This window comes from Hippocampus comes, unplaced genomic scaffold (assembly GCF_001891065.2).
Source record: "Hippocampus comes isolate QL1 unplaced genomic scaffold, H_comes_QL1_v1.1 scaffold85, whole genome shotgun sequence".
Lineage (NCBI taxonomy): Eukaryota > Metazoa > Chordata > Actinopteri > Syngnathiformes > Syngnathidae > Hippocampus > Hippocampus comes.
Genome location: NW_017805540.1, coordinates 2,271,443 through 2,293,235, shown reverse-complemented (window position 1 = coordinate 2,293,235; position 21,793 = coordinate 2,271,443). Strand labels below are relative to the sequence as shown.

Genomic DNA, 21,793 nt, shown 5'->3' with positions numbered 1-21,793 from the left:
AATTTTGCTATATCATGAAAAATCAATCTGCGTATAGTGAATTTATAGAGAGCTTCTCTTTTTGGATTGAACTATAAAAATAAATCCCGTTTGCCATCGAATTCAAATTTGTTGAGGTGTACCTGTATTATGAGTTTTAACAAGTTTTAAATTCGTTAAAATCTGCATTGTGTTCCAATTATTTTAAAATAGCATAGGATTTAGTACAACCTCTAAGGTTTTATTTTCTTTTACTTGCTCCCACCCAAAATGTCGAGATCTTATTTTTTAAGTGAAAATTGGCGCCACCTTGTGGTAAGAATCGATACTACTCGCTTGTAAATAGACTACAGTACCTCCTTTTTTCCCTCCATAAATATCAATTTAGTAAATTAATACACAAAACAGAATCAAAACATGGAAATCAAGCCTTTATTTTTTTTTCAATCATTTTTAAGTAGTGTTAAGTGGCCGTAGTATTTTTACAGCTGATCAGTACTTTACTCAAGTCAGTGTTTACAAAGTAAATGCATAAAAACATTTAAATTGAGCTTTTTTTCCTGCTTAAGAATAAAGCACATAAAAAGACAAGCTACAACAAAAATATCAAAAATGGCAAGAAGTACAGAAACTAAGTTGAATAAGCATTTTCAAAAAAAGACCACTCCTAAAAAAAGTATATTAAAATGGGTTGTTCCGAATATATTCAGGTATGCAAGGCTGTGAATTATAGTTAGCGTAAGTTCAAAAAAAAAGAAAAGAAAACACCAGATCCAAACACTCATCCACGAACAAATTCATATCCAATTCTTAAACATCCCAAATTCTCATATATGCCAGCAAGACCTTTAAAAATGTTAAACTGTAAAATAGTTAATAAAAATCTATACTTCTAGTAATGACAAGATGTTGAATTAATAGTTGGCACTTGTGTTGTTGGATGAGAAGCTGTAGGAGTACGTAGATGAATAATCCACACTGCCTCTCCGAGACCCGCTTCTGGAGCTCGGCTTGGACCCAGACCGAGATCCTGGGTTGGAGACATTGTAAGGGCTGCTGAGTCCCTTTGATGACACAGACGAAGCCTGCAGCATCTTCATACCGTTACTCTCTTCGACCATGCAGCTATCCATGGCTTCCTTGTAGGAGATCTTCAGCTTTGTCTTGGGACAGGTCAAGTTTTTCGGATAGTTGCGGGTATCCTGAAGTTTCTGTGCCCCAAGGCCATCCAGCCAACCTTTGCGAATGGCCTCCTCAATGGTAATGCGTTTTCCACTGCTGGGTTCGATCAGGCCTCCAGTCAGGTACTGAAACTCCAGGAACCTCTGCCCGGCCTCGTAAGGTAGCCACGTCTCCTTCACTGCCTCTGCCGCGGACATCCTTCTCTTTGTCTTCACATCCTCAAAACCAAGATAGGCTTTCTGCGCGGCCTTCAGCTTGCCAGCCATGGCTTCTTCAATCACACACTGATGGACAGCATCCTGCAGTGTTAGTCTCTGCCCAGTTGCGGGGTTGATAATTCCTCCGGTGCTCGCTTGGGCCTCCAACAGTCTCTGTGCTGTGATGGTATCCAATATTCCTCTCCTGTGTGCTTCAGGAATGGTTATCTTCTCCAAAGTCTCGGTGTCGAATATGGCTCCCACTGGGCTCTGGTCATCAAAAAGCTCTGGGGGAGAGACTGTAATGGAAATACTGTTGAAGCGTTTACGAACGGTGGGAGAGGACGGTGCAGCCTGGGTGGGACTACTGCAGGTAATCACGTCTTCGGCACTGCTGGCTGAGATTGTCATCTCGGTGCTGCTGCTCTTGCTGGAAATGTGGTCGGCAAACTGTGTCAAGGTTAAGGTTCCGGACCGATACTGATCCAGGGACTTCTGGTCAATAATACCACGCTCCATGCAGTCCTGAATGTCATATTGCGTCCCCGTCTTTCTGTCTACTATAACCAAGCGTGTTGAGCCGTCTGATCCTTTGATAGTGATTTCTTCCCACTCACACTCCTGTTCTGACAAATCTAGAAAGGTGTCATAGTCGATTAACTCACGATGATAGGCCTCTCTCACTGACATCTCCAGGTTAGTGTCTGGATCAACAATCACCACCCGCCTCTTGCGGAGGACATTACTTCGGCTCTCTTGTAATGCCTGTGCTTTTTTCTTGTCTTTAAGAGGCAGGAGTACAAGGCCGGTCTTGGCATCTGTGATGCACCTCTTCTTTAGCTGAAGATAGGTTAGGTTCTCCTTTGTGTTTGGGTCAAAGAACCCTTTTGTGTCATCCCCTTCGTAGGTGAGGATCTCATTCATCTCCTCATCAAAATATCCTCGTTTATAAGCAACGGAAACGTCAATACGATGGCTCTCTTTTGGGTCAATTATCCCGCCGCTAGCAATCTGAGCCTCGAGCAGACGGATTCCATGGCCTTTCTCAATAAGATCTTTCTCAATGGCCTGGAAAAGGGAGATGGTCTTTCCTGTGGCAGGGTCAGTGTATCCAGTCACCGCCCTTTCTGCAGATAGCAACTTATTCTTAAATTCTTTTCCTACCAGGCCTCGCAGTGTGGCCTCTTCTACTGTCAAGAAGATGTTGTTCACTGGGTCAACAATGAAGCCAGAGGCAGCTTGGGCTTCAAGAAGCTCCAAGGTGGTTCCCCTCATGAGCAAACCTCCCTTCATTGCCTGGTAAAAGGGCCATATTCTGTCATTGACCTCATCATAGATCCCTGCAATACAGGTAGATCCGTAGAGGTAAGACCTCAGCTTATCCTCAATATCTTTGCTCGTGATCCGCCCTTCTCTAAGCCTCTGCAAATCAGTTTCATCAAGCAATTCAGAATTGATAAGCTCTGTCACAGAAACTTCCCCGCGGAGCCCCTTTACCGTCATGGGTTTGTCTGGGCCATGAAGCAAAAGTAAACCATGGACAGGTTCCACCATACACTTTCTTCTAAGGTCACTATAGCTTATCTTTTCTCCTGTTGTGGGATCCAGGTAGCATGCGGGTCTTCTGTTCAAAGCTCTGTAGAGGTCCTCATCAATTAGATTGCGATCTAGGGCCAAATCTTTTGGCAGGAACACACTCAGAACGGGGTCCAATATCCCCCCAACAGACTCCTGAGCCTGCAGCAAACGGAGTGCTGTCTCCTTGTCGATTCGGCCTTGTTTGCAAGCCTGGCCCACAGACAACACTTTACCCGTGTAGGGATCTTTGAAACCAACACTCGCAGCTTCAGCTTTCACTAAGACGTCTCTGTCTTCTGTGTCCACAATCCCCCTGGAACAAGCGGTGTCCACAGGCATCTTGTCATTAAAAGCAGGGTCTGATATGTAGCCTGTTGCCGCCTGAGCCTCTAACAACATAAGTGCGCTCTCTGGGCTAAGGAAATTTCTATTTTTTGCTTCAGTGAAGGCCATTTTGCCTTGAGAACCTGCCATCATACCAGCAATAATGCCTGTGCCCTTGAGATTCACTTGGATCTCAACGGCGACCTCATCCACTGTCTTTTTCCCCTGCAGCAGCAGCTCTAGAGTCGACTTGCTGATGATACCACAGTCACAAAGCTGGTGGGCTGTGACTTTGCGACGCACCCCGTCAAATACAAGCTTCGAAGGGTCAATTGTGGCAACCTTCATATCCGTCTGGGTCTGTCTGTTTGACGTGCTTGGCCTTCTCTGCAACCTCTCAATCTCTCTCTGCAGTGCATCTCTCTTGAGACCTAGCTCTGTCACCTCCTTCTCAGAGCTCAACAACCTGCTCTTGTAACGTTCCTCAACAAGTCGAAGCTCTCTCATCAACCTCTCAATCTCATTCTTTAGACTCAACCTATCTTGATCTGTCTTGGACCTGTCTGATTCCCACTGCCTGAGCTGGGTTTCCTTCAGCTCGTACTGGCTCTTCAAAAGGGTGAAATCCTTGATAACTGTGTTTTTCTCGTCAATTAAGCGTTGCTTGTTGCGAAGCTCAGTCTCCAGGGAGTGTTTGATACGGGCCAGTTCATCTTCAAGGCGCTTTTGCCGGTGTTTGTCCTGGTCCAGCAATTTAAGCTTTGAGAGCAAATCATCCCTCTCCAGCAGCACTTCACTGTACTTGCTTTGAGACTCATGCACCATGATGGATGTCTGTGGAGATATGAGCAAATGCAAGATTAAAACATGTGAAGGAAGGTTGCCCAAAACCAAGTAGCTACACGATCTCCACATACAGTGGACTCTCAGAACTCAGTGATTGAAGGGCGCTTGCCCAAGAACAAGTAGCGACGCGATCTACGTGGACAGTGGACTCTCAGAACTCAGTGATTGACTGATTCAACCTAAAATTTTAAGGAAAACACAGTCAAAGTAAAATACATTACAAAATAATAAAATTTTAAAAAATATATTTCTCATTAATTCTACTCCAGTTTTTTTTCCTACAAGGAAAATTCATCTGAGCAAAATGAACAAACTACTGGAATGGATTCTGGTTGCGTTAAGTGGGTCCACTGTCATACTTTAACTCTGCATAAACAATTACATACATCCAATTTATGTATGAAAAGTGCTATATAAATAAAGTTTGATGGATGGATTGATTGAATTAGTACATAGTGATAATGAGTTAAGATCTGTGGTTGGTTATGGTTATAAGCACATGCAGATTGGAGCAGCAGCGGAAATTTATGACTACACTCCTTAAACACACCATCTTGTGTTTGGCAATGTTGCATACATAAATGCTTTGTGTTGAGTCTTAAGACTCCACAATTGTTCATGCAAAAGCAGAAAAAAAAAAAGTGGAATTATGCAGAGGCGTTCCTTCAGTGCAATCAAAAATACCTCAAAAGACTGCTTTTGGAATTTGTCTATTTCGACCATAAGCTTTTCTCTCTCCTTGGTCAGGTCGTTGACGAGAGCCTGGAGCTCCGCTGTCCTCTTGTTGCTACTCTGAAGTTGGACATGCAAGGCTGCAATCTGAGATGCATTTTCCCCATCAACAGCATCCCTGCTCATCATCAACTGATCCCTCTCCTGCATAAGGACCCTCAGCTCCTCCTCCCGCATCAATTTCTCCTTTGTCAGGTTCTGAGCCTGAGCCTTCAGACGTTCGATTTCAACGGTGCATTCGTTGAGGTGGCGGCTCTTGTCCTCGATGGTTTTGTACAGACTTTCATTTCGCTGGTTGAACTCCACAATCTGGAGTTGATCATGGTGGAGCTTCTGTTTCAATGTCTTCAGTTCAGCGATCACAGCTGCCAGTTCATCTTTGGTGAGTTTGTGCTCCCTGTGGCTCTTATCCAGAGCATCCTGAAGAGCTCTGAGATCCTGTCCGTACTTTCTTTCAGAGTTGGAAGCCTCGACCTGAATCGACTTGAGGCTTGTGATCGTGGTGGTGTACTCTTTGCATGTCTGTGTCACCCTCTCTAACTCCGACTCCAGCCTCTTCCTGCGTGTGAGCTCGTCTTGGGTTGCCTTCTTTTGCTTCTCCATATCGGCTCCCATGGCATCCAGGGCGCATTGGAGTTCCCGGATGTGGCTCTGGAGCCTCACAGCACTCTGCTCTGCCTTATTGCGGTCACTGGTCTGCTTCTCCAGCTCCACTCGGGTGATGCGGATTTCCTTCTCAGACAGTTTAAGCTTGTTAATTGTCTCCAGACAGGAGGCGTTGGTCGCCTTTAGCTCTCCCTCAGACTGTTTCAGGAGACTGATTTCCAATTCCAAGGCCCTCCTCTTCTTCATTTCTTCTTCGATGTCACGTGTAAGCATACTGATCTGACGACCTTTTTCTTGAATATTTTTGGTGGCCTCCTTTAGTTTGAGCTCATCGTCATCTCTCTGCTGCGTGAACTTCCTGATTTGCACTTCCAGCTCACTCCGCATCCTTGTCTCTTGGGTCAGTGATGACCTCTGCTGGTTAGTCTCCATCTCCGCTCTGTTTTTTTGCTCTTCGGCGTGGGCAATGGAGAGTTTGAGTCTACGGAGCTCATCTTCGAGATCTCTCTTCTCTCCTGTGAGCTTCTCATACTGCCGCCTCAGTTCGGCTGAGTCCTCTTCCTTCTGCTGCGAGGCTTTCAGGACAGTGGTCTTGGTGACGTGGATCTGGGTCTCGTACGTTTGCTTAAGTTGATTGAGCTCCTGGGTGCACTGTGTTCTTACCTTTGAAATATCTGACTCGGCACTGCGGCGACGTGCCGCCTCCTCCTCCAGCAGTATCTTCAGCCTCTCCATCTCACGTTCCTTGTCATTGACAGTCTTTTCCAAGTCAATCTTGAGCCAGTTAAGCTCATCCAGCTCTTTCTGTCTGCGGCGAACGGCCGCCTCATATTCTTCTTGTTGGCTAGTGTAGCGCTCTTCGGCCAGCCTTTTTTTCCTCTTTTCTTCCTCCAGTTGGTACTTAATGCGGTTGAGCTGGTCAGTCAGCTCTTGGATCTGGCTGTGGGTACCTTCCAGGCTCTCCTTGGCGGCAGATACTTGAATGGATGTGGTTCTCTTGACTTCCTCCAGTGAAATGAGCTGGTCTTTTGACTGGCTGAGCTCCAGCTTGAGGCGGGCCAACGCATCTTCCAGAGACTTATTTTTCCCGCCACTATCCCCAAGCTGTTCTTTGAGGCGTCTAATTTCCTCTTCCAGCAGCTCAATCTTGGTGTTCCTAATCTGAAGAGAGAAAACTCGTTTAGATAGGCTTGATAATTTGTCTTCGGTCATCCAGCATACCAAGTACTAAAAAGTCCTGAAAGTTACCTTCAGCTCTTCCATGTTCTTCAGCAACTCCCCAAGAAACTTGTAGTAGTCACCTGAGCGAGTGAGGAGCTCGATGTACTGGGATTGGATGTCCGACGCCTGATGGCAGACAGAAATCCAGAATCAATTTTCCAGTAGTATTGTACTATACACCTATTTTGTGGACGTTTATTGAAAACACAGGATTACAGGGTGTCCTTGGTTTATGAAGGGAAATCCCTTCCTATGGTGATGATTTAGCCAGCGTATGTACATAAACGGTAACACAACGTAGTGTATAATTAACCTAGTTAAAGTTGTATTCCCAGTAAATATTTGTATTAATGAACTATAGAACTGTGAATTATAATTAATAATACAACTAGAAAAGGACATTTAAAATATATAGTTATGTGAAATAACAGAAGATTTAAAAAAACCAGACACAGCTCTGAGTATGATACGGTGGTACCTCTACTTTCGAACGTCTCTTCATATGAAATTTTCAAGTTACGAAACGCCTCAACAGGAAAATATTGCCTCTTGTTACGAAAGAAATTTCAAGATACGAAAGGTAAAAATACAGTATGGGCTGCTAATCGCAACTCTGAGTTTCCTGAACGCAACATACTTATAGCTGCTCAGCCATTGGATATTACCTGGCATCTTCCTGGCATCCCATTGGCAAAGAGGGACCTCTACCGAATGCGCCTGTGTGTAGCTAGATATATAGATAGATATGCGTCTCTGCGGCATCCTCACCATTCGCCCCTGCGGGCCATGAGGCATTCCGATAGTTTTACGTAAATGTGAATCACCCAGAAAAAGTGTTCACCAGTCCAGCGATCGCTCACTATGCTGATGTTTGCCTTGGACATTCGAAGGATTGGTAAAAGCCGACAAAACCAAATGTCCTCGGATCAGTTCTTTACAAAAACCACTTCTGAGAGAGAACATGAACTAAAGAGGGCAAAAAACGATGAGGACGCAGTTAAAAGTTAAATGACCACCATTTTTAGTCTTTAATCTATTCTTTGTTTTGTGCACAACTCTCATTTATTATGCAATAATCTAATTGTAACATGTTTTTGTTACATATGTTGATGCATTTTTATGCTTTAGAAAACATTTATGTCGGAATTTGGGGGCGGGGGGGGGTTGGAACGGAATCGGGCATTTACATGGAAAACGCATCTCGACTTACAAAGTTTTCTAGTTTGGAAATTTCTTCCAGAACCAATTAATTTCGGAAGTAGAGGTACCATTGTATATGGCAGTTTTACACCAGTGTAAACCAACAACAAAATTTGAATCCTTCATTTGTAATATCTTTCTAAAGCCAGATTTGTGATACAACTATTGAATCTCATTATCATCATGCACTTAATGAAGCGACCAGTGTGGAGTGTGGTGACTTAACAACTAAAACATGATGAATACCTCCTGTCTTATAACAGTAGCGGGCGACTTCAGCATGGTTCTCTTGATCGGAATATTCAGGAGCGTTTCCAGGCCGGAACTGTAGGAAGCGAGCTGCAACTCATAGTCCTGAAAACACGACACACAGTCAGAAGAGAGGGGAAGGATTCATCTAGTAGCCTACGAATCTTTTTTTTTTTGTCTTTAAGAGCACACATTTGAAGCCTGACCAACCTTAATGGAGGCAGCACAGGTGTCTGCATCTTTCTGGACATCCTCCACCTTGTCTTTCTTTCCTTTGATTTCACCGTGAAGTATCTACGGAGAGGTCATTCAGTTAAATGAGACTTTTCCATTTTGGGGACTATAGACGAATGTAAAGAAGGAAGCAGGGGTGGAAACATGCCTTCTGCTGGTTGAGGTAGTCCATGACCATCTGGATGTTAGTGAGTTTAACATTCTGAAGGCCGTCCTGGCGCTTCCGGGCATTGTTTATCCACTGGTCGATGGAAGTGCTGTTCTGCTGGTAATTTTTCAGCTGCTTCTCATGCTTCTCCAGATCCCACAATCTGAAAGAGGAAAGCGTGGGAGGAGGAAGGATGAAGGGATGTTTTTGAGCCTCCTTACAAGAAGCCAAACAAAAATAAAATGTGATGGTGTACTAACCTGGTATCGATTTGGGTTTGGATGCGGCGCCAGCGGTCAGACAGTTGACCCACCAGTTCTGCGTATTTGGACAAGTCCACGTCGCACCTGTGGAAGGACTCCGAGACTTGACCGTTCCATTGAACCGCTTTGGCTAGCTCCGACTCCATCGCGGTCAGCAGGTCTTTTTTGTGCTCCAGCTCGATTTTCATTTGCTTTGAAGTAAATGAATAATAATCTGACATCATTTGAAATATCGGAAAATGTAATTGAATAGATTTCTTGTTGAAATTACATTTCTAACAACAGATTCAAACAGACACAGGTTTTACAACCGATTTCACAATGCCTCGCTAATATTCCATGTGCAAACCACCTGTGACACAGCACACACTTTCCTTTTAGCCTTCTTCTTTGAATTTATTGTGCTGTGTCCAATTCTTCTTTCCAGATGGTGCATTTTTATTGAAATTCCTCCCGCTCCTGTTTGACTGTTTTCTATTGCTCATCATACAATACTTCATTTTATATTGTTCTTGTAACCCTGCAAGGTGATTTTTGTGACATGAAAGGGGCCAAAATTAAATGCATGGTTATGAACCTGTTTTTGCTCTTCTGGTCAAAGAAGGTAAGGAAGTCAAAATGTGTAAAAACCTTCAGAGTGCTCTGGTAGTTGTCCAGTTCTCGCGGGTCCAGTGAGGTGGTTTCTTTTTCCGTCAGGCGGGCCTCATGGACTTTGACAACATCTTCAACCTGGAGAAGAGTCTCAAGCAAGGACTTCAGCGCTGACACTCTGTTGGCAATCACATGACATCATCGATTTAAACAGCACTGAAGTGAATGCGTCCTTTTTGTTGTATTTCTTTTTCCAGGATGAAAGCGTACCTCTGGATGTAAGCCGAGTAGAGACCCTGCAGACCCCCCAGTTTCTGGCTGATGATTTCCAGCTCTGAGCGCAGGAACTTAGCTTGCTCTGAGTCGGGAGGGATCCCTTCCAGCTGCTTTAGAATCTTCTCTCTGAGGCGCAGGTATTCATCGTGAATGGAGTCCAGATCTTGGTGCACCAACTGGACATGAACATAGTAGGGCACATTAAATCCATCATTGTCATTTTCTATGGCGCTTATCCTGATAGTCGCAGAGTACACCCGTGACTGGTCATCAGGCGATCATACGATACATATAGACCAGCGATGGGCAACTTAAATGCTGCAGGGGGCCACACTTTTTAATCAGTGGTACTCGGTTACAAAGGAACACAGACTTCCGAGCCAGTTGCCCATCCTTGATATAGACAAACTTGAACAACTAATTGAATGTATTCAAGAAATGCAGTATATATAATGAATATGAGTCATTTGATATAAAAAGTAGAAAGAACAATTATATATATACAAACCGAAAGGTGTATAAATAGATAAGTACAGTACACAAAAGGGTAAAAGTATTTGATGATATGTAGATTTCTTCCTTTTCTTTGGTATTGGAAAATGATCAATACACATTATTGCACAACAAGGGGTAGGACTAGATAAGTTGTATACTTCTCCCTACTCCTTTGAACATATAACTGTGATGGTGTTTGTATTACTTACTTTTATTTTTCCTTTCATAATTTTTGTTTGCATTTTGTCAATCTGTTATTGTATGTTTTATATATGTTCAATAAACAAACAAACAAACAAACGAGCACTCAAACTCGCATTCACAACTGTGGACAATTTAGAGTCTCGAGGAGGGGTGCCTAAGTCCAGTCATGTAGAACCCCTATCCAGCCTGTTTAAGCCTGATTCCAATGATCAGCTCATCAGCAAGCTTTTCAGAAGCCTGATAACGATACTGATCATTGGAATCAAGTGTGTTGGAGCAGGGAGACATCTGAAACTGGACATGGGCTCTCGAGTACCGACTTAGCCACCACTGGTCTAGAGCCTATAGATGCCACAAAGTGCTCAGCTCACTTCAACATAGTTCCTTGGCACCGAGATGGAATAAGATCGCAGCAAAGCAGTACTTTTTGTCGAAATTAAGCTCATCAGCTCATTCCTCGTTCCTTGGCATCAAGTTGCAATAAGATGGCAGCAAAGCAATGCTTATTGCTTTGAGTGAGTGACTTACAGTGGTTAACTGTCTTTACAAATTTACTCCCATATGCAGGGAAAAGCCACACAGGAGAACATATCAACTCCAAAGAGCCAGATTCAAACGGCCAGACCCGAGATTGAAACCACAACCTCAAAACTGTGAGGCAGAAATGCTAAGCCCTTGGCTATCGCTCTGCTCCAGCATTTTCAAGTGCTTGCAATTTTGCCATTTACCTACAAAGTGATTCTTGCCATACCTGCAGTTTTTCGATGTGCACTAAGCACTCTTGCAGGCTGTTTTCCCCCGAGCAAACGTGCAGATGGCCGGTGAGTCCGGTCTCGGCCAGCTCCAGCCTCCTTCGGAGCTCCTGCAGACTATTGAGCAGCAAGATGCTGAGGGCCTGGATTTTGGGAGGCGCGGGTTTGCTTGGCTCCTTATCCTCCTCTTCAAATGCAAAAGAAGAAGAAATAGTGATGTTAGTTATAATCAAATCAAATCAAGCTGTAGGTCATTGATGTCGAACTAGACAACTCACTGTAGCCGGTCAGCTGGACAACCAGGGTATCATAATGGTTCTGGGCTTGATCAAAGTGGCCCTGGATGGTGAGTTTATCCTCTTCCCCGAAAAGGTCACAACCTTGACTGGTACGCAGAAACTCTTGGTAGTGGGTCTCCAGTCTTTTGATGATGCTACGGTACTCCTCGGGGCGCATTTTCGATATCTGCCAGGCAAACGACGACACAGGAGGTGAGCAAAAATCTGCCTAATTGTTCGAGTGGCGTCAAGGTTGTAATCCGTTACCATGGAGAATGTGAGAGAGTTGATGTAGTTGATGTCCTTGAGGCAGTACTGCCACGAGATGAGGCTCTTGATGTTAATGTACAGCTGATTCCATATAGCCAGGATGGCCTCATAATATTGCTCATTCCTTAGGGAACAACCACGTTTGAAGCATAAGAACAGACACGACGACTACAATACCAAGGCAGTAAACATGCGCTTGAACAAGCGCAAGTCAAGCCAGAATTTTCTTGGCAATGAATGTTCTATGTTCTACCCATCTCAGGGGGCTGCCTATTTTGCCCTGTGCTGACGACTGCTGGCAACTGAAATTGATGTCAATGTGCATTTGTTAGAGACTGATCTTACTTGTTGGCCAGGCCGATGCTGAGGGGATTCGGCGGGGGGATCAGCAGACACACGGAGGGAATCAACATGTCCAGACCTCCTGGGCCAGTCACGAGCCACTTGCTGCGCTGCGTGTTGTCTTTCAGTATGCCCTCATTCCCTTTGAGGATCCCTTTCTAAAAAAAAAAAAAATCAATTTGCAACAAACCACATCGAAGACATACTGCAAATTAAAAGTCTTGACGAGGGCTTTCCAGATTGCTCTTTATTTTGTCATTGTACTGTCATACAATGACATAATGACTGAAATACTTGTTATTTTTGCACTCAAGATTTGCTGATTGTTTTGGATAGAATCACATGTAAGGTGGTCAGGGTCTGTGTCGAACAGCCACTTAAGTTCCCAAATATGGTTCATTGCCCTTCGAGGACCCACCTGGTCCTGCTTGAAGTCACACAATGCCTGGACCATGATGGGGTTGTTGGTTGCTGTCGGTTCCTCTGGGTTGCGGGGCTTCAGCCTCACAATAGTCTTGGACTTGTTGACCAGGCTTTGAACCTGTCTCTTATTCTCCATGATTCGTTCCTTCTCTTTCTATAGGCAGTCAGAAGTGTGTTTGGTGCATCCCACCCAAAAAAAAAATATTTTAAATCACAAACCAGAGAAACAAGTATTCAAAATCATGTTGTTTTGACATGGAATATGTCCCAAAGGAATTTGGTATGTGCACATTAGTACCTCCAAGAGTTTCAGGAGCTCCACAAGGTTTTCCAGTGGGGTGTTTTTGTTGCACTTGAACTTGGTCTGGATGTTCTCGCGGTCCTTTTTCAACTTCTCATAGGTCTCATTCGCCTCTTTGAAAAACTAAGCAGGAGATTTTTAAAAAACACGTTTTTAGCATCTCCCGTCAGTTTTGACCATATACGATTAAACGAGTCAAGTGCTATTTTACTTGGCTGTAGGCTGCATTCTCCTTCAAATGAATGTGAATACACTTGGTGATCTGGAGAAGCCAGCTCCACTGGGTCTGCAAGGTATCCATGTAGGCCTGAGGGCAGATACACACAGAAACCATCTATCAACAGGATCCAGCATGGACTACACTCACAACAGATAAAATTAGAACTTCCAAGGCCTATTTTGTACCCCCAATTATATAAAAGACGTCATACTCAGTCACACGTGCTGTCATATTGTTTCCTTGGCAGTGCCTCACTGACCCACACATGAGAGAAAGTACAGAGGGATCCGGAAGCCGGAAAAAAAACTCACTTCAATCTTATCCGAGGCTGGGTGGTTGTTGCTCAGGAGGCCGTCTGCTTTCACCTTCAGCTTGTTCAGCTCCTTCTCTTTCTCTTCCAGATCTTTCATCAGCCTCTGTGTGAAGAAGAGGATAGAGGTGTCATGTCCCAACGGTCCACCAAGTAGGGGAAGCGGCAAGAGAGCAAAACTTACAGAGTAGCTCTCTTGCTTCTTGGGGATGTACTGCTCGATGTTTTTGTCTCCCCAGTCAAAGACCAGTTCCTCTTCCTCCTTCTCGTTCACCCACATGATCGCGCGAGAGATTTCCTCAATGATGCTTTGCAGCTCGCGCAGCTGATTCACTCGGTTGTGTGACATTTTCTGCAATGAAACACACAGTAAATCAATTCAATCGATTCCCCAAAACTCCAGAGCACTTTTGCTTATCAAAGATTTTCTTTCTACCTGCAGACTGTCCCATTCTTGTTCCATGATGTAAAGGTTGGACTTGTCACCCCTCATGCCCTAAACACAAGTCCTTTTTTTTATTTATTGTTACGAATGACCTCGGTTAAGAGGCGCTTCAAAAGACAGACAAAAAAAAAAGGTCACAGAAGAGTGAAGCAGACCAAGGCTACGTACCAGTTCGTCCCGGGCACGGTCTACTTCCTGGCTCCTTTGAATGGTGCTGTGGAATTTGTTGTGGCTCATGATTTGTTTTTCAATGGTGGCCGAGTCTTCCCCCCAAGGAGCCGTCTGAATCATGCGCTGCAAGTTTAAGAATAACGTTAATAAGTTTGTGAATGTGCATGTGTGTGTGCGTGTGTCTACATTTTATATAGATTTATTTATTTATATATATATAGATGTAAAATCTGTAAACTTTAACTTTCATTGCATCGCATTGTACAAATATACCTCATGAATTTCTCCAAACTGTAGCCTTCTCCCTTTTGTCCTCTAGGTGGCAGTCTATGGCCAACCCATCTTAACATCCAGTTGCAAGCAGGAAACTATTCCAACTATGCCCCTCTTTGTTCAGCTCTGGTCTTTTGATAAGAACAACCTCTGCCTGTCCCTGCACTTTACTCCCATTTTTTTTTCCACTCTCTCTTCTCTTTTGAGTCTTTGTTCGCACGCCACTCCCTTCTTCCTTGCTTACTGGGCTGAAGCCACACATGACGGCCTCTTTCACCAGCACCACTAAAACGTCTTAGTAAAAAATCAGTCAGATCAAATCAGGTGTTATGTTAGTGTCAGCAAACAGCATTATGGGGTGAGGTTTTGAAGAGGGCAGGAGGGCGTTTTCCCATAAGCATGTCGACCTGCCCTGTTCTTCCAACATCTGTCTGATAAGCGCTACAATTCACACTCAGTTACTGTTCTTTTTCGGCCTCCCCCTCGCAAACACGTCGCTTCGTTCCCTTCAAACTAATCCGCCATATTCCCCTTCCCATGTCATTGTTGCACTCCTCGGCCTCGTTCACCGGCGGATCAGGTTTTGGCAGTGTGTCAATATGGTTTCAGTTACCAACAGGTCAGTGGGAGTGATAGGGAGAGTGCGCACCCTCCTCCTCCACCTCCTAGACTCATACATGCAATTATCCACGCAGCTTGTGCAACTTGGAATATGTCTTACGTGTTGCAACAACGCCATGTTCGGAGTTGTGCACCGCTTTGAACATCTCTGACGCACGGGAAGGCCCTGCAGACGCTCACAAACAAACTAAACTAAACTAAAACAAATCATGTCTTATCATCCCAAAATAATCAGAGCACATCACAAATAGAAACAACAATGTAACTATATCATACAGTTTATTGTCTGTTTTTGTATTTGCTTTTATTTTTGCTTTGTTTTGCTCTGCTGTCTGCGGCCAGGTTGGCATTGCAAATGAAGATCTGTCCAATTTGGATCAACAAAGGGAAAATAAATACAGGTAACAAAAAAAATAAAATAATATTTATTTTTATATGCTACCACAATCTAGGCACTCAGCTATTTCTTGTGGAAGAGCTGACTGGCAGTAGTTGATCAGATTTATTTGTTTTTAAAATTAAAATGTGTTCATATTGGTCTGTCTACTTATTTATTCATTGATATGTCTATTTTTTTACTTTTCCTGGGGTGTTGAGAGCCATTTTGTTTGTGGTAATGTTTAGCACTGTTGTAAAATTGAAATGGGAAAATAAGTTAGTATTTAATGGCAAAATAATGTATTGACAAATATTCACCAGTGTAGCAATTTTGAAAAACTTTAAAAACCATTAGCACGCTATTTAGTTGTAGTAGTATTTAGTAGTGTGTGCATGTGTGTGCATGCACCATGCCATGCATTTGTGTGTGGGCATTTATGTACATTACACGTTCGCTTCTACTTCTAAATTTGAATGATCATCTTTTGTGACACTATGTACTTGATTCAACGTGACACTCAATAACAAGCTGATGATAACAATCAATTTTCAGAGGTCTGCCATTGTTTTGCTACGTGGTGATCTCATCCAAAAGAGACCCAATGCTGCCATCTGCTGGCCATAGTTAGTGTTTTTTGTTTGTTTATTTTTTACTTTCTAATAATCAAACTAGAGTTGGCCGAGACTTTTCTTTGTTTGTTCTCATAAAACATTTTGTTGATAACAGCTGGCGTCACTGACTTGACAATGGTGCTCAAAGAGTTAAAGCGGAAGTAACACTTTGTTTCCCAACATTTGCACTCCAAACACCAATTGATGTCTTTAATGTCTTACCTTCTGCTGGCTAATCCAGGCCATTGCGTCTTTAAAGAGCCTGCCTCCTTCGGCAGCGCCCAGACTGCTGGCCGTGTTCCGTTTGATGGTCATGGTGCCTATTAGTTGCTGTTGGACACCGCCATACATGTGCTCCAGCTGGTTTACACTGCAAGTTTAAAATGAGAGGAATGACATGTTCAGCCTGACCAAGAATGTCCAAATTGTTCGTTGCACAGAGAAGGTAGACACTTTTTTTGGTTTACCTGGCGAAGACATCGTTGGGGATGCGCATTTGCTGCAGGTCCATTCCATACGTCCTCAAGAGCTCCATATGATCGGACGCCATCATCAGCATCTTCTCGGCCTCCGCCGGTGGTCCGCCCTGGCAGGACAGCCGCAATAAATCAACGCGAGCCGCATTCTCCGCTTTTCCCGCGACCACCCCCACCAGATTGGTATGTCAACAAGCCATTTTATCAGTGATTGCAATCACCAATTGACCACTAATCTGCTTTGTGCTCATTTCTAGCAATCGAGGCGCTCATGTCGAGGAGAGTACTCACACTCTGCAGGATCATCTTTGCTCTTTGCAGGTACTCATGACTCATGGCTTTCAGCTGCATTACTTTCTCTTGAATGTCCTCCACACTGCAATGCGAGAAAGCAATAAATATTCCCATCTTGACAGACAGCTTTCATTAAAACGGCTCGCAAGAAAGTTGCTACAGCTCTCAAGTTATGAGGTTTTTGAGCACCTAATCCACGTCACCATTTCCTAACCGTTATTGAGCAGTGACCCGTTTTTACATCAGGAAAAAACTGTCAGTACTCCACCACACAAAAAAAAAACAAAAAACCTTTATCGGCATTTTATGGAAGCTTTTAATTGTCCTGTGTGCCACTATAAACCACTGGCATATAAATAGGAATAAAGGCAAACCATTTGTAGTGAATAGATAATTTTGTGACCAGTTCAGTAAAACTGAGTAATGTCCCGTGGTATGCTTGATGATCGCTCAAGGCACACTAACGTGCACCAACTGGTAGGAAAACACTGATCTGGGTTACTATGAGTGCCGGTCGTGGATTATTTATTTAATATTTAACGTCAAGGAAGTTTTCGTAGCCATTCCAAAAAATACAAAAGGTTGTTCTAATTAAAAAACAAAAACATACGTTTATTAACATGAACATGAACACACACACACACACACACACACACACACACACACACACACACACACACACACACACACACACACACACGCGCACACACATATATACACACACACACACACACACACACACACACACACACACACACACACACACACACACACACTCTCCATGGAATTGATGTGAAGGCTTAAACAATTAAAAAAAAAAATCAATCCAAAAATAGTAATACGCTATTATTAAGTATACAAAAAGAGGACGTTATGTACATTTTATCCTTCATCCTCTGTATAATAAAACTTTATAGTAACTATTGAAGAGGTCTGTTGAAAACACATTAATGTTTTAGAAGTTGGCAGAAATTGATAAAGCCTTCTGATTTCTTTTGTTTAATGCACTGAGAAGACAGTCATATCTGGTCTATGACTATCATCATAAAACACTGATCTTAAGTCCCACAAAGTTGATGGTTGCGTTTTCTTTTCTTTTTTTAACATTTGAGGCTTTTTCAACCATCACTGTATAAATAAAATGACGCAATACCAACAAACAATAGTGTTATAAAAGCTCTCGGAGACATTCTAGGTTAGATTTTAACATTTTATCATTCATCTCACTTAAAACCTTCAGATTTGTTTCTTTTATGCGTACTGAGCAAACAGGTCTGGTGTCATATGTGGTTCTATGGTGATCAAAAGTCACAAAATAATGAAAGTGGCTTGACCTTTTTATTGTATGAATAAAAAACATACAAATAGCATCGACTGAAATGCTCACATTCTGAAAGAAGGCTTTGTTAATAAAAGAGGAATCAACTATCGGCCACCGTTTGCAAACGTCCAAAGGTCTGCGTGAGATCACCCAAGAGGGGAATTAGGGAGGGGCGTTCCAAGCATTTCCTCTGTTGTGGTCAGAACCTTATGCAAGAAGAGTCTATGGAATCAAAGTCACCGCATAGTCATTACGATACCGATTTTTTTTAAAAATGCTGATTCAGCACAGCTCCGACAAGGACTATGCCGTTTTTTTTTTTGCTGTTTTTTTGTTTTGGTTATTACTACGACTACTTTCGCTATTGGTTGTAATTCTAATAGCCTTGTAATATAACAGTAACAGCATTAAAAAAAAGTGCCTTGGAACGATTATGTTTGCGAATGCAACAGGTGATTTTGTCGCAACTTACCTTATGCCGCCGCCGCCGCCGCCGCCAGCTCCCATGCTAACTTGCATTTTGCGTCCGCCGGTGCCTCCTCCGCCGTGCACGGAAGACCTGGAGTAGGTAGTCTTGTACGTCGTGTAGCCGCCGTCCGCCATCTGGTAGTCCCCACCTTGTAAACCGTTCCCAGACAAGAAAACGTCGTTCCTCATGTAGCTTGACGACGACAAGTCCGGTCGGGAATTACTGCGCTGGCCCATAGACGCCAGTCTGGACGTGGAACCGCCGAACATACTCATCTTAGCACTGGGAGGGGGGTGATTTATTTACTTTTTTGGTGGTCGGGGGGGAAATCAGCTAGAGAGGTTTTGTTGATTTTGGGGACAGACCGTGCACCCTTTTGCCCCCGGTGGCCGTCTCCTGGTGCGCTGAGTTCGGTCTGCTGGGAAGAGGCGGAAGCTGAGCGCTTTTGGATCGCAAAGAAACCACACCTTTGACTGTGTGTGTGTGTGTGTGTGTGTGTGTGTGTGTGTGTGTGTGTGTGTGTGTGTGTGTGTGTGTGTGCGCGCGCGCGCTCGCTCGTGCGTGTTTGCAAAACACTCCCCACTCTTGCGCTGTCGCTGACAGGAATGAGGACTGAACTCACTCACTGACAGTGACATTCTACTGGTTGGCTCATTGCACGTCCAAGACACTGTCAAGTTAGGGAATTGCAAGAGTGCATTGCGTTTTTAATGCACCAAATGTAGATTTTAATAGGTTAACAACCTGTTACAGTTGGCAAAAGAATTTACACTTTACCTAGAATTAACTATGCTGGTTTAAAAAAAAAAAGAAAGCGACTTTCCTGTTTTATGTACTTTTGTGTGTGGGGAGGAGGTGTCAGATTTCTTTGGACTGCTTTTTCAGAATATCATTTTCTGTTATTAAAAAAAAAAAATTAAAAATCTGAAAAACAGGAAAAGATTCGAAATAACAGGTATTTTTTGCTTAGAACTGAAAAAATCCTGAAAAACCAAAAAAAAAAAAAAACCCAGAAAAATATTCAGAAAAAGAGGAAAGAAATATGCCATAAAACAAACAAAAAATTGTTTAAAAAAATGAAACCCCCAAAACACTAGTAAAGTACTCAGGAAAAAAATCCCCAGGTGAATCCAATACGATTCCCAAAAAGGTGCTTAACGACTTCTTAGCGCAGAAAATAGTTTTCCCCTTTTCTTATTTTATACAGTGGTTGTCCTGACAAGGAAAAACAAAATCACCGAACAGACAATTTGCTGCAAGCGGTTAATCTTGACCGAAATGACAAAAAAAATGTCCTGCAAGAGCAAAACAAAACAACATAAGTGCTAAATCAGCTAAAAGTAGTAAAACAAATCCCCTTGCCTGTTTATGTGTTTTTTAGAAATTTTGAATCTTTCTTGGGGCCAATAAAATCCAACACATTTCTTAATTGGGGCCATGGATGCGTATATCTTGCTTCTCCGAATCTGTTGCATCTTTGATGTTAATGCCCCCTGCATGGTTTGCGCCCCTCTGCAGGGGCAAATCTGGGATTAGAGATTTAAGGGTGCTGGTAGATCTCAAAATATCTACCACATTTGTTTTGGGATGCTTACATTCACTTTCCGGGTGCTTGAGTACCCTTAAAAATGAGCAAACATGCCTCTGCTCTTCTGGGTTGCTGATGTCCCCTCATTAACAAAAGGACAAAAAATCTTGCAAATTGAAGTATAAGCTACTGTAAAGTCTGATTTATTTAAAAAAAAGGGGTTTTACCAATGCTCACTGCAAAGTCAAAGGTGAGTCGAACATTTTGAGACCTCACAAATCAAAACGTGTGAAATGAGTAAATCCTACAAGAATCGACTGCATTAAGCGTGTGTGTTTTGCCTTTCCTATTCTGTTTTTTTTTGTCAGTGACACAAAAGAAGAAAATAATGATGATAACCATAGAACAGGGAATTGGATTGTGACTCAGCAACATTTGAAAAGTCATACGAGGTTCATGCAAACATGAATTCCCTGTGTGGTGACTTGTCCGTTGACACCAATTAAAAGAAGCAGCGGACACAGTGGGGGGGGAAAGAAAAATAAACCAATAGCTGTGGTTGCGTAAAGAATGTGTCGTTCCCGGTTCAACATTCTTGAGGTGACCAGGAGTTCCATTTGAAAAAGTTTGTTGAAAAGCCAGTGACACTTGCAAGCAGCCCTTCCCTGACGACAAGCTCTGCGCTCTCACGCTGTCTAATTGCACCGTTTGCATGCGGCCACATGCAGGTAGGCGTGTCGGCCCCAGTGAAAGGCAATGAGGAGTTCCAAGGGTGGGTCCGAATGCATGCAACAAACGTGTCGAGAAAGTAACCAATTGCTGCACACGCGTGTGTGTAAATGTAAGCACGGATGCGTAGTGTGAGGGGCCGGCTGGGGTGCAATTCAGAATTAGCTCATAGACACAACTAAAATGCGACCACAAAGCATATTGAAACGCTGTCATACTAAAATGTGCATTTCAGTAATCTGTATGGTATCGTATAGTATATATAGTAGTGAATGTGAGTGAAACATTTTAGTAGTGTGTGAAAAAAAACAGGAGGAGGCTTTATTAAAATAGCACATTTCATACACAAGATAGCTCAATGTGCTTGACATCAAGGACTTTTAAATGCTTTAACAAACAAAAGTTAAAGACATTTAAAAGCAAAGTAAAGAAATAAAAGTACCTTACTAAAATTACTAACTGAGGTAGTGTGTCACAGTGTGTCAGTTGTGTGTCTGAGAAGAAAAAAAAGCACTGTGAGAGGATTTCCTGGGTTTGTGAATGGGTGTTTCAGTAGTGTGCAATGAATGCATTTCAGTAGCATGCGTAAAACTGTTTTAGTATGAGGGGAAAAAATCTGTTGTGTGTTGAGAGTGCTTGAATTAACAATGTATGAGTGAAAAATTTCCCAAATGTGATCAGGCTCTTTCAGTAGTGTCTGAGAGTATATCGGAGTATTATTGTTATTATTATTATTATTATTACTATTATTATTATTATTTGTATAGCACATTTCATACACAAGGTAACTCAATGTGCTTCACACAAACAAAGGCATAACACCTACAAGACAACAAACAACCTTGAGAACTATGCCGACATTTTTATGTGGTTTTTGACTATATTAAATACTACTTTATTTTAATTATTGATATATAAAGTAAAACTGAATTAGAACAAAAAAGCATCTACAAAAGTTAGCCTGCATCTCTGATTGTCCATGAGAGCGTTTCAGGCGAGCGTTTTCGACCCCTCCTTGTCACTATAAAATGTCTTCAGTGAGAGCAAGAGACAATGTGCCCTGTGGCTTTACAATTGCTGATCTATTGCAAAGTGGAGCGTCCTGTCGTAAACGTGTGGGAAAAAAAGGAGGGGAGGCATGGCTGTGCATAAGAAGTCAACTCAGACTCTTAAGTTCTCAACAAAACCAACACCCGGAGGTGGAATTCTGCCCTACTCTTCCTCCAACGTGTGTGTGTGTGTGTGTGTGTGTGTG

At 42.9% G+C, this 21,793-nt stretch overlaps 1 protein-coding gene across 2 annotated transcripts; it reads right to left on the bottom strand.

Moving 5' to 3' along the window:
* Positions 1 to 391: 391 nt before the first annotated feature.
* On the bottom strand, positions 392 to 18,719 carry dspa (desmoplakin a). Of its 2 annotated transcripts, none has more exons than XM_019878911.1 (24): positions 18,285 to 18,719; positions 16,489 to 16,573; positions 16,189 to 16,307; positions 15,944 to 16,091; positions 13,835 to 13,960; positions 13,658 to 13,717; positions 13,406 to 13,573; positions 13,223 to 13,327; positions 12,903 to 12,998; positions 12,689 to 12,814; positions 12,386 to 12,544; positions 11,971 to 12,125; positions 11,623 to 11,749; positions 11,356 to 11,542; positions 11,077 to 11,264; positions 9,621 to 9,802; positions 9,390 to 9,528; positions 8,757 to 8,950; positions 8,497 to 8,659; positions 8,325 to 8,408; positions 8,112 to 8,219; positions 6,693 to 6,791; positions 4,791 to 6,605; positions 392 to 4,094 (listed from the first exon to the last, which is right to left on the bottom strand). In XM_019878911.1, the coding sequence occupies exons 1-24, from the start codon at positions 18,554 to 18,556 to the stop codon at positions 894 to 896; spliced, it is 8,106 nt and encodes a 2,701-aa protein (XP_019734470.1). In that variant the 5' UTR covers positions 18,557 to 18,719; the 3' UTR covers positions 392 to 893. The 2 variants fall into 2 exon arrangements, with proteins under 2 accessions (XP_019734470.1, XP_019734471.1); XM_019878912.1 differs by having other exon boundaries at positions 6,108 to 6,605; positions 18,285 to 18,718.
* Between the last annotated feature and the right edge of the window lie 3,074 nt (positions 18,720 to 21,793).

Bases quoted from the DNA above. Each gene is read 5' to 3' on its own strand.
- dspa (XM_019878911.1), bottom strand. From the start codon at position 18,556: ATGAGTATGTTCGGCGGTTCCACGTCCAGACTGGCGTCTATGGGCCAG. The intron at 13,961-15,943 runs GTAAGACATTAA...TTAAACTTGCAG, and splicing joins CCTGGATTAGCCAGCAGAAG to CGCATGATTCAGACGGCTCC. The intron at 6,606-6,692 runs GTAACTTTCAGG...TTCTCTCTTCAG, and splicing joins AGAACATGGAAGAGCTGAAG to ATTAGGAACACCAAGATTGA.